The 14,558-nt window shown below is 38.6% G+C and overlaps 1 protein-coding gene across 2 annotated transcripts in view; it reads right to left on the bottom strand.

Annotated features, from left to right (window-relative positions):
* The window catches only part of TRAPPC10 (trafficking protein particle complex subunit 10), a 130,140-nt gene extending 117,212 nt beyond the window's left edge, over positions 1-12,928 (bottom strand). Inside the window, exon 1 of one of the 2 annotated variants that reach the window (XM_007493215.3) lies at positions 12,658-12,928. In XM_007493215.3, coding sequence (XP_007493277.2) covers positions 12,658-12,724 — 67 coding nt within the window. In that variant the 5' untranslated portion in view covers positions 12,725-12,928. The remainder of the gene's footprint in view (positions 1-12,657) is intronic. The other variant, XM_007493216.2, reaches the window with a different exon arrangement.
* Positions 12,929-14,558: the final 1,630 nt, after the last annotated feature.

Here is a 14,558-nt window from a genome sequence, read left to right as displayed (position 1 = left end):
AGATTGGTTCCAGGCATTCCTTTCCTGGCTTCTGTAGAAATTGGCTGCAGAGATTCCTACTTTGGCTTTGGAGGAGGCTGCATTGGTGGAACCCTGCTAAAGACACCATCAGGACTTCTGGTTTGGAGAGAGTCCTGCCTTGGTGACTCTGCGAGGAGACCCTCTCTGTTCAGCGCTTCAGTGAGACACTTCCTTCAGCATGAGTTCTATGGAGAGACTCTTTTCCTTGGATCCTGCATCGGCTTCCTGGTGAGTGACTCAGACTTCCATGTGGAGATTGGAACTTTGTTGGGGAGAGAGCTGAATTTCATCTGATCAGCAGATCAGCACTTGGGGTAGGCTGGGCAACTTCTTACCTCTTTCCCTCCTACATTTCAAACTTCAACTTTTTTTCTTCCTCATTATAAATAAAAGCTGCTAACAGTTTTGTTTTTTTGTTTTTTTCTGGCTTAGGGATCAGATTTTGAATTCAGCAACCACAACATTGAATTCATAACTCTTATTTAGTTAAAATCCCAATTTAACCCTTACAAAGGGATCTATTATGATTAACTATACTTTGTGTCACATGGGAGAGCTTGTTTTTATAAGTAAAATAGGAGAGGGTAGATAAAAATAAATAAATAAAATAAGAAAAGATTGTCATAGAAATATTTTTTAAAAACACAGAAAGTTGAGAAGGGAATATAAAGGGTTTGGGTTCCACTGGGTTTGATTAAATGTATATATTTTTTTAATTAAGCTACATATAATAGATTCATTTTCCGTTTTTTGTAAATGAAAATACTCAATTATTTCTGAGATACTTTTTGCAAAATGCTTAGCACAATGTCTAGCATATATAGCAGGTACTTAATGCTGGTATGCTTCCTTTTTCTTTTTGTTAAATTTATGCCCAAAAAGGAATAAAATTTTAAATTTAAACACACAAAAACTGGTTTAGGTAGCAGAAGACCCAAGTTAAATTGCAATCTCCCTAGGCCTCAGTTTTTATATTTATAGAATGAAAAAGTTGAAGTAGAGGATTTAAGAACCCTTTCAGCTCCATATCTATATATCTCTCTATATAAAAGATCAGTTTCTATGTCATTAAGAAAATTTCCAATCCAATCAACATTTATAAAGCATTGCTAAACACTATAGATACAACTAATTTTAAAAAGTCCTTGCCCAGGAGGATTTTATAACCTAAATGGGGAAGCAATATGTGGCAGGAAAGGGGAAAACAGGAAAGTACTCCAGAAGGTATCTAGTTTGTAGAATTGAAATTAGACAGAATAGCAGATGCATAGTGAATTTTGATCTTAAATTCTTTTCTTTTTGAATACCTAGTTGGTTCCTAAGGTGTAGGGTATAGATGCTTATGAAAAAATAATGAAATTACAGCAAGGTGTTAAAAAAAATCCATATTAAAAAATATCCTCTATACTCAAAATATTTAAATTGGTCTAAAATTTCACTCATTTCAAAGTACCTCCTCTGATAAATTTGCAAAGAGAGGTCCATCCAACATGTTGACAGCTTTCTTCAATTTCTCCTTATATCAGGAATTTACATTAGGAAATATAACCTCACATGACTAACCTATCTGCTTTTCCTATCTTACAATACTTTGATAACATTTTTTATTCCTGTTCTTAAGAATTCCTCATTGATTATATGTTTTAACCTGCTCAGACAATGTGTTTTTCTCTATTACACTTTGTGATCTTCATTTTTAATTTCTCAGATACTCTTCTTTCTCTCAATAAAACAGCAAAGCTTGTAGAATTTTTCTATTTTAAAAGCTAGGACTTTGTTTTCATGGAAAGTTTGGGGTCCATTAAAATAGTTTTGCAAACAGTCTGTTCTCTTTTTAATATCTTTACCATCAGTCAATAAACATTATCAAGTACCTACAATCTAAAGGGGAAGACAATAATAAAATATACCCAAACAATCTCCAGAATAAATAAGAAGTAATTAAAAGAGGGAAAGCATTATAATTAAGAAAGATCAGGAAAGTTTTTCAGTAAAAGGTGAAATTTTAGTTGGAACTTGAAGAAATCAGGGGGCAGAGATGAGAAGGGAGATGATTCTAGGCATGGGTGACAGCCAGCCAGAGAGTTTGTGAACAACAAGGAATGAGGTCACCTGATCTGTGTATATGGAAGAGGGGAGGGAAGGGGGGAAGGGGAAGGTTATAAAGGGCTTTGAACAACAAAAAGAGGATTTTGTATTTGATCCCAGAGGCAATAGGGTGTGTCTTTCCTCAGCTATATATAATAGACAAACTCCAAACTCCATTAATTTTCTATCCAAATACATGGCTGACATCTTGGCTAGAAATATTTTTTATAAAGAATATCCACTTGGTCTTTCTTATGTAGTAAATGGTCAGGTCAAACTCTTTGAAGTAATGGCATCCCTTCTAAGAGGCTCTGAAATGGTTTAGAGGCTTGATACCATTCACATCACATGGCATCACCATGCTATTCACAAGGATCATCTTAAAAGGTCTCACTCACAACTTGAACTCTGTGTTATCTCCTCCATCATGGTAATGAACACCATTTGACAAACATTCACCTTGTTTTTAATGCCTTTCTCAACCTAATCACTGAGCAAAGTTATTTCTATTCTTATATAGTTCAAGGAATCCCAAATGAGTTTGAGGATGAACGGAAGACGTCTTGTTGAGAGAGTATCAGGTGGCATTTTGTTCTATCAAATCAAATGTTTTATAATAAAAAAAAATAAGTGTGATGGGATCTGAAATTCTCTACACCTTTTAGTTTTTGTGAAATGGTGAAGATGTGACCTTTTAATACTATTCCTGAAATCTGCTTGTTCCCTACCTCTTCATCAAGGATGCCATGACTCATGTATAAAACTCCCATAAATATTTGTGTATATATATTGGAACCTAAGTATCTAGGTCAAAAGCTACTAAAATTCAGTCAGTCACCATTTTTCAGTATAATAAGATCTGAAATTTTTTCCATGCCTTTGGTATCTTATCTCCCTTCATATACTTTGTATATCAGTTTCTTGCCTCCAAGGCAGATCCTTTTAATATATAACTCATCCTATAAGAATACTTTTCCTCTTTTAGCTCTCTTTGGTGATCTTAATAAACAAGGCCTTTATAAATAAGCAGGTCCTTTATAAAAGCTGAAGCTGTGATGATGGGGTCCAAATGTGGTATCCTTGCTGTTTTTGATGAAAAAATTATTTTATTGTTCTCTTTGTTTACCTCCTTAAATCTTCTCTCTTAAATGTCCTTCAGGTAACTTTTGCTTAATCAGATATATTGTCAAGGTTTCTTTATCTCAGTAGTTGCCTATGGCAGTCATCTCTGTTGGGCAAGTTAAGTCTGTTAAGGGGGGTTACTGAGTTCTTTCGATTTTCTCGTAATGATAGTGGTTTTGAGAATTAAATGAGATAATATGCTAGTTATAAATGCTAGTTATTATTATTACACTAGCTTAAGCTGCTATTTAAAATTATCCTTTTGTTTATATTCTGTTAGCTGAACATATCTAATATATGTTGATATTACTAATTTTCAGATGTATTCAGGTGCTATTCTGAGTAATGAAATACAAATTTAGTTAAAAGTGATAGAGGACTTTAAAACATATTTCCCTAAATCAATGGGTACAAATGAAAATAGAACTAGTATCATTTGAGTATCTTTAAAACTGACACTAGAAAGAGTGGGAACAATTGCCTTTTAGTTAATACAAACAGTGCAAGAATTTCAAGATAGAAATCTATAAGAATTTTAAAATATAGCTTGAATAAAAGTTAAACTAAAACTCCTTAAAGAAATGAAGGTTTTATTACATATTCATAGAGTGGTTTGCTTTTTTTGGCATTTACAAAGTTTATTTTTTAATTAAAAATTATTTTTTAAAAGAAGAGAAAAAAATTTTAAAGAAATGAGAGAGCAAGAAACAATTGGAAAATAAAAAGAGGATGAAAAGAAGAAATTGGGGGAGAGTGACAATAACTATGGAACAAAAAAATGGGAAAAGAAATTAAAAGGCCTGGCACAATATTCCTTAATAGACAGGTGATCAAAAACATTTCTCAGAATAAGAACTGTAAATTATTCACAAACACATGAAAAAAATGCTTCAAATCACCAATAATAAGAGAAATGTAAATGAAAGATTTGGGCAAAACCCTAAGATTTCACATTATACTCTGCAAATTGGTGAAAATGACCCCAAAATGGTAATAGTCAGTGTTCAAAGAGGTTGTGAGAGGCCAGACACAAGCTAATCTGATATAACCATTTTGGAAAGTAATTTGGAATTATACAAACCAAATGTCCATATCCTTTGTAGTAGAGGTTCTATTAACATACTTAATACTCCAAGGAAGCAATGGAAACAAAGTCTTGACATACTCCAAAATATTCATAGCAGGATATTTTGTTATAGTTAAGAATTAGAGACAAAGAAGACACTCATTGGAAAGAACCTGGCAACACCCTGCCTATAGATGAATGCTTCTTTGGCGAGACTACACTATAATATGAGGGTGGGTGGGTGCAGAGGATAGAGTGGAGTCAGTGATGTACTGGTATCAAAACAAGAACCAGGAAAGGGAGGAAGATGACCTCTGGGACCTCAGAGAGAGAAAAGCTTACAGGGAAATTGTTAAGGAGAGGAAAACAATTAAAGAGGAGGGAGAAAGAACAGAGGTGGCAGGAGGTTTCACTAACGATTGTTCTTATGAACTAAGGAAGGTGATGAAGGGAGAAGAGGATCTTACACTGGATAAGATCTGGAGGTTTTTATATTTGAAAAGTCTGTTAGTCTGGTGGATGGAAGAGTTGTAACCTCTAGTGGCAAATGGCACCTAAAAGAGGGGGAGAACATGACATGGGGAGATTTCCAAGGAAAAATAGGGGGGAAGTGGTCAACAAGAGAGGATATAGATCAGGAGTGGGCTACATAATCAGATATGTGGCCAGGGAGAGGCCCTACTGAGGATAGTGTTAGGTGGCCTAATGGATAGTGATGGGCCTGGAATGAGGAAGACCCAAGTTCAACTTGAGCTTCAGACACTAATTGTGCCACCTTGGGCAAGTCACTTAAAACTGTTTGCCTCTTCTGTAAAATGGAGGTAACAACACCTCTTTCCCAAGGTTGTCGTGAGGATCAAATAAGAAATTAATTGTAAAACATTTAGTACTGTGCCTGACACATTATGAGCACTATATAAAGTTTAGCTGTTATTAGCACTATTTAGCATTGCTCTAGAAATGAGGCACAATGAAAAAGGGGAATTCATGGGGTAAACCTGACAAGGCAGTAGCAGAAGGGAAACCTCAGAATGGATACCATGAAAGTTTTGATAGCATGAAGAATACAGAACAAGGAGAGAGACCAGATAATTATAGGACATGTGAATCAGAGAATGAAAGTCTTAGAGTTAACAGAAAGAAAAGGTGAATAATGCAGAGAATGAAAGAAATTATTTTTGGAATGTAACCCACCAAAAAAAATGTGAAAAAAAAACCCTAAGAAACAAGAGTAGCTGAAGGAGAGGAGAGAAAGGGAGACTATCAAACAAAAGAGGGCCAGAGGTAAGGTGAAGAGAGCCAGTGGGAAGAGGGCCACCTTAAAAAAAAAAGATTAAAGTAACTTGAGGAACATAATACTATGTTTACAGCAGAAGAGGGAACTTGAGATGGAAAAGTTTCTGGACAGACAACATTAATGCAACTAGGATAAGAAAGGAAGTGGCAAAAAAATGTTTTTAAATCAAATTTTCTGATAAAGGCTTGGTATCTAAGATACATAAAAATACATTATTATAAAAAGATATATGTGTATATATATAAAAGCCATTCCTCAATAAATGGTAAAAAGATATGAACAAACTATTCTCAAAAGAACTCCACCAAGAAGAGGGGGAGAACATGACATAGGGAGATTTCCAGGGAAAAGTAGGGGGAAAATGTTCAACAAGAGAGGATATAGATCAGTAGTGGGCTACATAATCAGATATGAGGCCAGGGAGAGAATTCCAAATATTCCCAATTATAAGAAAAAATTTATTCAAATCATTAATAAGAGAAATACAAATGAAAACATTCAAGAAGCTTCATCTCACACTTTCTTTTCTTTTTTTTTTTAAACCCTTACCTTCCATCTTGGAGTCAATACTGTGTATTGGCTCCAAGGCAGAAGAGTGGTAAGGGCTAGGCAATGGGGGTCAAGGGACTTGCCCAGGGTCACCCAGCTGGGAAGTGTCTGAGGCCAGATTTGAACCTAGGACCTCCCGTCTCTAGGGTTAGCTCTCAATCCACTGAGCTAACCAGCTGCCCCCCATCTCACACTTTCAAATAGACAAAGATAACAAAAAAATGGCACTACTCAGTGTTGGAGAGGTTGAGGAAGAAAAGACCCACTAATATAGTTGGCAAAATTGTGAAATGGCATAGTCATTGTGGAAAACAATTTGGAATTCTGCAAATCTAGTGTCTAAAATGTCTATATCTTTTGAAGGAATCTCCATTATTGAATTTATATTCCAAAGAAGCCATGGATTAAAAAAAAGTTCCCACATACTCCAAAAATATATCAGCCCTTTCTGTAATAGCAAAAAGAGAGAAAGGATAGTTTCTACCCTCAAAGAGCTTGTTGAGTTTAAGACGTCTCAGGGATCCAGGTTGAAGTGTCCAGTGGACAACTGGTGATAGGACACTGAAGCTCAGGGCTAAATAAGTCTCTGAGGGTCACCTACTTAGAGATCATAATCCTCCTAGGGCTAGAAGACCCCTTAGAAGAAGTACCTGAGGTAGGATTTAAAACAGTCCCTCTCTAAGCTCCCACACCCTGTTCAGCTTTACTCCCAGAGGCCTGCAAATGACTCCCCACCTTGTTTTTCATCTTCCTCCTCTTACTATACCCCCTCCCTCCCTGAATAGCCTACCCAGCAGCTTAAGCTCCTCCAAACTGTCCTTGGCAAAGACAAGCAGATTAGGGACCTTTTGCTGACAGTCATCTGTTCCCAGAAATACCAACTTCCTTACCCTAGAACAGGGATCCCCAAACATTTTACACAGGGGGTCAGAGTTCACTGTCCCTCAGACTATTGGAGGGCTGGACTATTAAAAAAACTATGAACAAATCTGTATACCTCTGTCTGGGATAGCGGAGGCTGCAGTGCTGGCTGGGATGGGCCACTAGCCTTCAAGTTTCCACAGTTCATAACCTTCCTACTATTCTCAATTCTTTACTCTCCCTTGCTCTATATACCCAATCAGTTGCCGAAACTTGCTATTCCTTGCTATCTTTACATCTCTAAATCAAATTTCTCCACCAACAAGCTTGCTTCAGGCTACTTTTTCACCTCTTACCTAAATAACTGCAACTCCTAATTGGCCTCCCTGCCTCAAGTCTCTCGCACCTCCAGTCAATCTTTTACAACAAAGTAATTTTCCTAAAGCTAAGATCTGACCATGTTACTCGCCATTTCAAACAACTACTACTACATCCCAGACAAACTTAAAAACTCTTGCCTTACCTTTAAAGCCTTCTATCTACCTCCAACATAACTTTACAGCCTCATTAACCATCATTCCCCCATTCATCTGAAATTCAGCCAAACTGGCCCTTTCCTTTATTCCTCTTCAAAGCATTCCATCTCACATCACTGTGCCTTTTTCTGACCATTCCTCATACCTGGAATGCACTGACTCCTTATAGTCATTTCACATTATCTCCCTTCAAGACACAGCATCACCTTATTCATGAAGCCTTCCCAGATTTCCAACTCTCGGTGTCCTACCTTCAAACTATCTTGTATAGATTATTTGTATTTGTCTTTATACCATATATATTTATGTACACTTACTGTCTCCCTCCTTTGTAGCCCAAAACACCAGATATAGTGACTTCATCTGACAATGCAGTTCATGTTTAGTCCTAGTAATCCCTACTTCTGCCAAAAGGTATGTTTCCTTAACTTTTTTCTGACACCATTATTGGTTTTTCAATTATTTGATTTGATTTCCTTTTAATGACTTTTTATTTACATTGCTGTAGTCTTGGTATGTTTATCCTTTTAATTCTATTTATGTCATGCCTCATCAGTTTGTATAAATCTTCCCATGTTTCTCTGAATTTCTTGCATTTACCCTTTTCTATTAAACAATGATATATTATGACATGAATAAGGATAAAAATCCAAAGAAACAAACCCTACCCACAAAATGTTTATAGGTATGTAAAATTAATAAACACAAACATGTACAAAATAACCAAATACAAAGTCGTTTGTAAGAGAAAACACTAGCTGGTACAAGAATCAGGAAATGCGTTCTACAGAATATTATTCTTGAGCTTCCTTCTTAAAAGAAGAAGGGAGTCTGTGAGGCAGATGTGAGGCTAGAGCTTTTTTTCCAGGAATGAAAAATAAGGCTGACAATACCTCTGTACCCAGAAAAATGATCAGGTTCCTTTTTGGAGGGGCAGAGCTGAAATGAATCACTGAGCTTTGAAGAAAAACTTTCTACCAGCTAAGGAGAATTTGAATGTCCAATTTGGAGAAAGTTAGGGGCACCTCAAAATGAAAAAACAATGCATAAAAAAATTATCTCTGCCAACATTTGTATCTTATGCACTAGAAAAAGGAAATATACAAGTTTTAAGGGAAAATCAACTGTTTAAAAAAAATTTTTTTAAGATCCTTTCATCTAAATTAAAAAGGCACTCAGATTTCTGATTTTGAATGATTGCTAGAAATGGAAATATTTGTTCTGTCTTTTCTGAGTCTGTGCTGATACTATTCAGTTAAAAAGACACTCACTCATTCCATAAATGAGTAGAAGCCAGTTTAAAAGTTTTTCTAAAAAAAATGGAGGGGAAAAAATGCACTCTAAAGATATGTTATAATTAGTTTCCAGCAGCCCAGCCTGATATAGTATTTAAGATTCCACCCAACAGGTATTGTTCTCTTAACTTTTCTCTTTGATTTTGAAAGAAGGAACTGTCTCAGAAAGAAAAAAATAGGTGAGGAAAAGACTTCTGAGGAAAAAAGTAAAATTTTATTTTAAGAGTTGGGTCTAACTGACCACCATGAACCTCTGAATGATTTAACAGAATTTAACTGCTCAGTAAATAAGAAGCAAAGACAACTAAAAAGGAAGGAGAATAGTATAGATAATCATTTGTTAAATTCTAAAATAAGAAAGCAAACTGGAAAATCTTGTACATGGCAAAAATGGAATACAGTTTATAGGGGAAGATAGCTAAGTAGTAGGACATAAAGGAGCCCAGATTCTCTGCAAACAGGCCAGAGCTTAGAAATATACCAATCTTAAAAAGAAACAAGAATGACTGATTGATTACCTATAGACTCCAATTGCTAGCCCAGGATCTACAGAATGACAGAGCATGCCCCCGCCCCTCAATACTGTTGAGGCCCTCAAACAGACAAACAGTAAGTAAAAATGCAGTGAAGCGGGGCAGCTGGGCAGCTGGGTAGCTCAGTGGATTGAGAGCCAGGCCTAGAGATGGAAGGTCCTAGTTTCAAATCTGGCCTCAGACACTTCCCAGCTGGGTGACCCTGGGCAAGTCACTTAACCGCCTTTGCCTAGCCCTTACCACTCTTCTGCCTTGGAGCCAATACACAGTATTGATTCCAAGATGGAAGGTAAGGGTTTAAAAAGAAAGAAGAAAAGAAAAATAATGATGAGTTATCAGGACAATAGGCATTTATTAAGGGCCTACAGAGCATCAGGCACAATGCTAAGCAAAGGAGATATTCAAAGAAAGGCAAAACAGTCCCTTTTCTCAGGAGCTCACAATCTAATAAGGAAGACAGCAAGCAAACAAATATATACAACACTCTGTCTACAAGATAAATAGGAATTAAGTAACAGAGAGAAGGCATCAGAATTAAGAGGATTGGGAAAAGTTTTCTGTGGGATATGAGATGTTAGTTGCACTTAAAGTAAGCCAGGGAAGCCAATAGGGAAGAGATTAAAGAGGTTGAGTATTCCAGGCATCAGGGACAGTTAGAGAAAATGTAAGCAGCCAAGAGATATTGCTAAAAGATATTGTTGGATGTCTTATTTGGGGAACAACAAGGAGGCCAGTGTCACTGGACTCAAGAATACATGGTAGAGAGTATAGTATAAGAAGAATGGTATGCACCACTAGCTTTGTATCCCAAAGAGATAATAATGAAAAATGTTTGTACAAGAATATTCATAGCTACGCTCTTTGTGGTGACAAAAAATTGGAAAATGAGGGATGTCCCTTGATGGGCTGAACAAATTGTGGTATATGATGGTGATGGAATACTATTGTGCTCAAAGGAATAATAAATTGCTTGACTTCCATACAAGCTGGAAAGACCTCCATGAACTGATGCAGAGTGGAATGAGCAGAACCAGGAGAACACTGTACACAGAGACTGAAGCACTGTGGCATGATCATATGTAATTGTCTTTGCTACTAATTGCAATGCAATGATCTAGGACAATCCTGAGGGACTTATGAGAAGGAATGCTATCCACATGGAAAGAACTGTAGGAATAGAAACACAGAAGGAAAACATTTGATTTTTTACTTGTTTACATGAATACTGGATTTGGGGTTTTGTTTTTTAAAAGACTGTTACAAAAAATGATTAACATGGAAATAGGTATTGGGTGATAAAATATGTATAACTCAGTGGAATTCATTGGCTCTGGAAGGGGAGAAGGAAAAAGGAGAGGAAAAATATACATAACTATGGAAAAATACTTAAATAGAAAGTAAAAAAAAAAAGAAGGAAGACCGCTTGAGAACTGTCTCAGGCCTCAAAAGTAAAGGGGGGGGGAAATTAGTATGGTAGGAGTGGGATAGGTAATGAAGGGCTTTGAATACCAAACAGATTTGTATTTGACCCTGGAGGCAAGCAGTAATGTCAAACATTTTTGAGACCAAGTGCCCAAACTTCAGCCCTCACACTGCATGACTCCCCCCATCCCCTTACCCTAGACAGGGGAGGGAGGAAGCACTCCCATTGGGCTGCTGGGCAGAGGGGTGGGTCATGTGAGAAATGTCCTCAGGCATGCAAGGAGAGGGGGAAGGAAGCAATCCCAGCAAGCTGCCAACATGGCAATTGGGAGTCACTGAAGCTTACTGAGAAAGATGATGATGTGGTCCACTTCATGCTTTAGGAAAATCATTTTGGTGGGAGAATAGAGGATATAATGAAGTGAGGAACACCAGGCAAACAGACCCAACCAGCAGGCTACTGCAATAATCTAGGAGAGAAGCTAGGAGGACTAGAACTAAACTGATGGCAGCAGTGGAGAGAAGATGTTTTGGAGATGTATTGCAAAGGTGAAAACCTAGTAATAGATGGAGGTAAAAAAGTGAGGAATTGAGGACAAGCCTAGGTGGCAAGCTTGAGTGCACAGCTGTGGAGATCCTGTTGTCCTCTTACACTAATAGAGAAGGTAAGAGGAAAAGAAGGTTAAGTGGGGGAAATAAGCTGTGTTGTAAAAATGGGAGGAACAAGAGAAGAAAGGAGGAAAATCACTATCATTTCTGAGAGGTGGATAAGATGAAGAGTATATAATCATGAAGGAAGGAGGGAACTAGCATCCACGAATAAAGATTTGGCATGATTACACACATACACTATAAAAAGATCACAATATAGATATTACATTTAAAAAAGAACAAGGAAGGGGGAATAGGATATCAGAGCGAGGTATGGAACATTCATAAGAATGCAGTCCAGAACAGCTCTAAAAGATTGAGTTTTTTCAAAGTATTTAAATCTACACCATGAGTGAGTTTTATTCTACATAAAAAAAAATAAAAAATGTAAATAAAAATAAATTGTCTTTCGTATTTCTAGGAGTCTATTGTCTCCCAATACCAGGATAAAGTTTTCCTGAAAAAGTGAATTCAAAACTTCAGAACTTTTTTGAAAATCATTACAGGCCCCCTATATAAAATAAATGTAACAAGCAATAAAAGCGTGGATTCCTTTTGGCGTGCAGAAGTGATGTTCACAAACTGACAAGGTGAATTTAGCCCTAGGATATTTAATTTTCATTTTTTCCCTTCTATTTTTAACTTTAGGTCAGCTGCCTCTTAAGAAGTAATAGACACTTAATCTCTAGGGAAAGCCTTTATACACTCTGCATTAACGAGGGCTCAGTCCAAAAGTTATTAAATGCACCTGCGCATGGAGAGTAATAATACATTTTATTTCCCTTCGAAAGTACTCTGTTTAACAAGCTTTAGAGAACAGTCATGCAACCTTTTTCAAAAATATCTCTAAGGGTCCAACTCTCCTCCTCGTAGTCCCAAATTAAGCCCGCACCCCAGGGGTACTAAAGAGCTACCAATATTTTGATCCCAGGGATCCATGCAAGTCCCCGACCTGTGGCTGCTGCCGGGGAAAGACCTAATAAAGAGCAGGGTTAGGGGAGGCGACTTGGGAGGGAGGTGTCCTCGTCCTCCCTACCGGACCCCCACCAGATCCGCAGACCAGGGTGTAGGTTCGTGGGAACTGGGCGAGAGCAGACAACTTCCGGGAATGACACCCCGCCCCCACCTGCCCCGGGAGCTATCCAACAGCAACCACAGTCCGTCTCCCGAGCCCCGACCCAGACCGGGTAGGCCGCAGGCCGGCCAGGTCACTCACAGGTGACGATGGGCTTATTCTCCATGGTGTAGATCACAGGTCGGAGAGGCTCCTCTGGAGGCTCCATGAGCGTCCAGCTTCACCACCCACGACTCGTCCCGCGGCTCTCCATGGGCAGGGCCCAAGGCTTTGCTCGCCCCGGGCCGGCACCGCCGCTTCCTAGTCTTCTTACACCTTTGCCTCCGGCCCGCTCCACACCACTGTCCGGGGCCCACCAGCACAGCCCCACAACTGCCGCCGCTTCCAGAGCGGCGGGCTCCCGGCCTCTGCCACTTCCGGCAATGTCTCCCGTAGCATTACCACTTCCGGGGACGAGGCTCGGGCGCCTTCTAGGGGAAGAACCTTGATCCCTTCCTTTCCCCTCCCCCCAACCAAGTAGGATGGGGGAAGGGGCGGAGGCAAAGGAATCAATGGGGCGGGGAGAGGAGGGGTTTTGAGGGGAGGGGTTGGGGCGGGGAGAAGGAAGTGCTGAAAGGACATAGGTGGCCCAGGAGAGAACAATGAGAAGAGGCTTATAGAAGAAAGAAATTAAGGTACAGAAAAGGTGGAGAAAGAAGCTGGCTAGAAAAATGGAAGGAATAAAAAGTGGCTGAGAAAAAACGGGAAGGATAAACAGTATGCTTAGTGAGGGGTTCTAAGTTGGGGGTAAAAAGAAATGTGGTTTGTTTTGTTTTTCTTTTGAGACCTTTACCTTCCATCTTAGAGTCAATACTGTATTGATTCCACCACAGAAGAGCTGTAAGGACTAGGTAGTGGGAGTTAAGTGACTTACCCAGGGTCATACAGCTAGTATCAGGTGTTAGATTTAAAATGATTGAGGTCTTAAACTGTAGTGATTAAAATAGTGGAAGATATAAATTGTGATAGATATAAGAGAGGGTGATAAATTTGACCGCAGAAAATATGTTTCACTACAGTGTATTGGGTATTAAATCAAATATAAGGTGGTCACCAGGGAAATATTGCCAATTATTCAATTACCCAAGTCAACTGAGTTTATAGAGATTTTAATTAATACAAATGTGGAATTAAAGAAAGAGAGAAAAAGGAAATAAGTATGAAGGGCCTTAAGCCAACATGGCCTAGACCTGAGTCTTAAGAGAGAGAGATCAGTCAGTCAGTCTTTAACACTCACCACAAGGTCTGTCTAAGCAAGGATTCTAGTGACACCAGGCCAGCTCCATCTCAGCTGACTTCACCAGAGAGAGTTCCAAAGGGCCTCTCTCCAGAACCTCCAGAGGGACAGAGTCCCTCACAGGACCTCCAGCAAGATCTCCTTAGAGATGGTCCTCCAAGAGTATCCCTTCTCCAGAGCCTCTCTCAAGAGATTCTTCCCAGGTGATCCTCATCAGAGATCCTCCAAAAGGATTTTTTCTCAAGAGATTCTGCTTTTTCTTATATAGAGGTTTTTCTCCTATGTCACCTCCCCTAAGTCCTTACATCTACCAATCACTGTAGACGTTTTCCAAAGGACTGCCCATCTGAATTCCTGCTAAGTCAACAAATCTCTTCAGTAAGTCTGAACCAGAAAAAATGCTGCTGTGTCGACTAATCTCCTCAGTAAGTCTGAACCAGTGAAAACACAGCTGAGTCAACTAATCTCATTAAGAGAAAACTGCCCAACCCTTTTAGGTACCTAGCATCTCATTGTATCAATTCTAAAAAACAGGCATGGCTCAAAGAACTCCTTGCCTTATTATAAGCATGGGTCCAAGTACTTTCATTGTTTAGCAAGGAGTTTTCTCCCCTAAAGCAGTCTTAAGTACAGGTGGAGTAGAGGTCCTCCCATAGCAAGGATTTTTCTCATCAAAATGGGGAATGTTCCCAGTCCAATGGGGAAATTTTTAACATTCACAAGTCTGAGAAATTTCAAGGTTTACACAGGTCAGATTTGAACCCAG

Source organism: Monodelphis domestica, chromosome 4 (assembly GCF_027887165.1).
Source record: "Monodelphis domestica isolate mMonDom1 chromosome 4, mMonDom1.pri, whole genome shotgun sequence".
NCBI classification, from domain to species: domain Eukaryota; kingdom Metazoa; phylum Chordata; class Mammalia; order Didelphimorphia; family Didelphidae; genus Monodelphis; species Monodelphis domestica.
The sequence above is the reverse complement of the archived record's forward strand: the minus strand, read 5'-3'. Positions and strand labels throughout refer to the sequence as shown.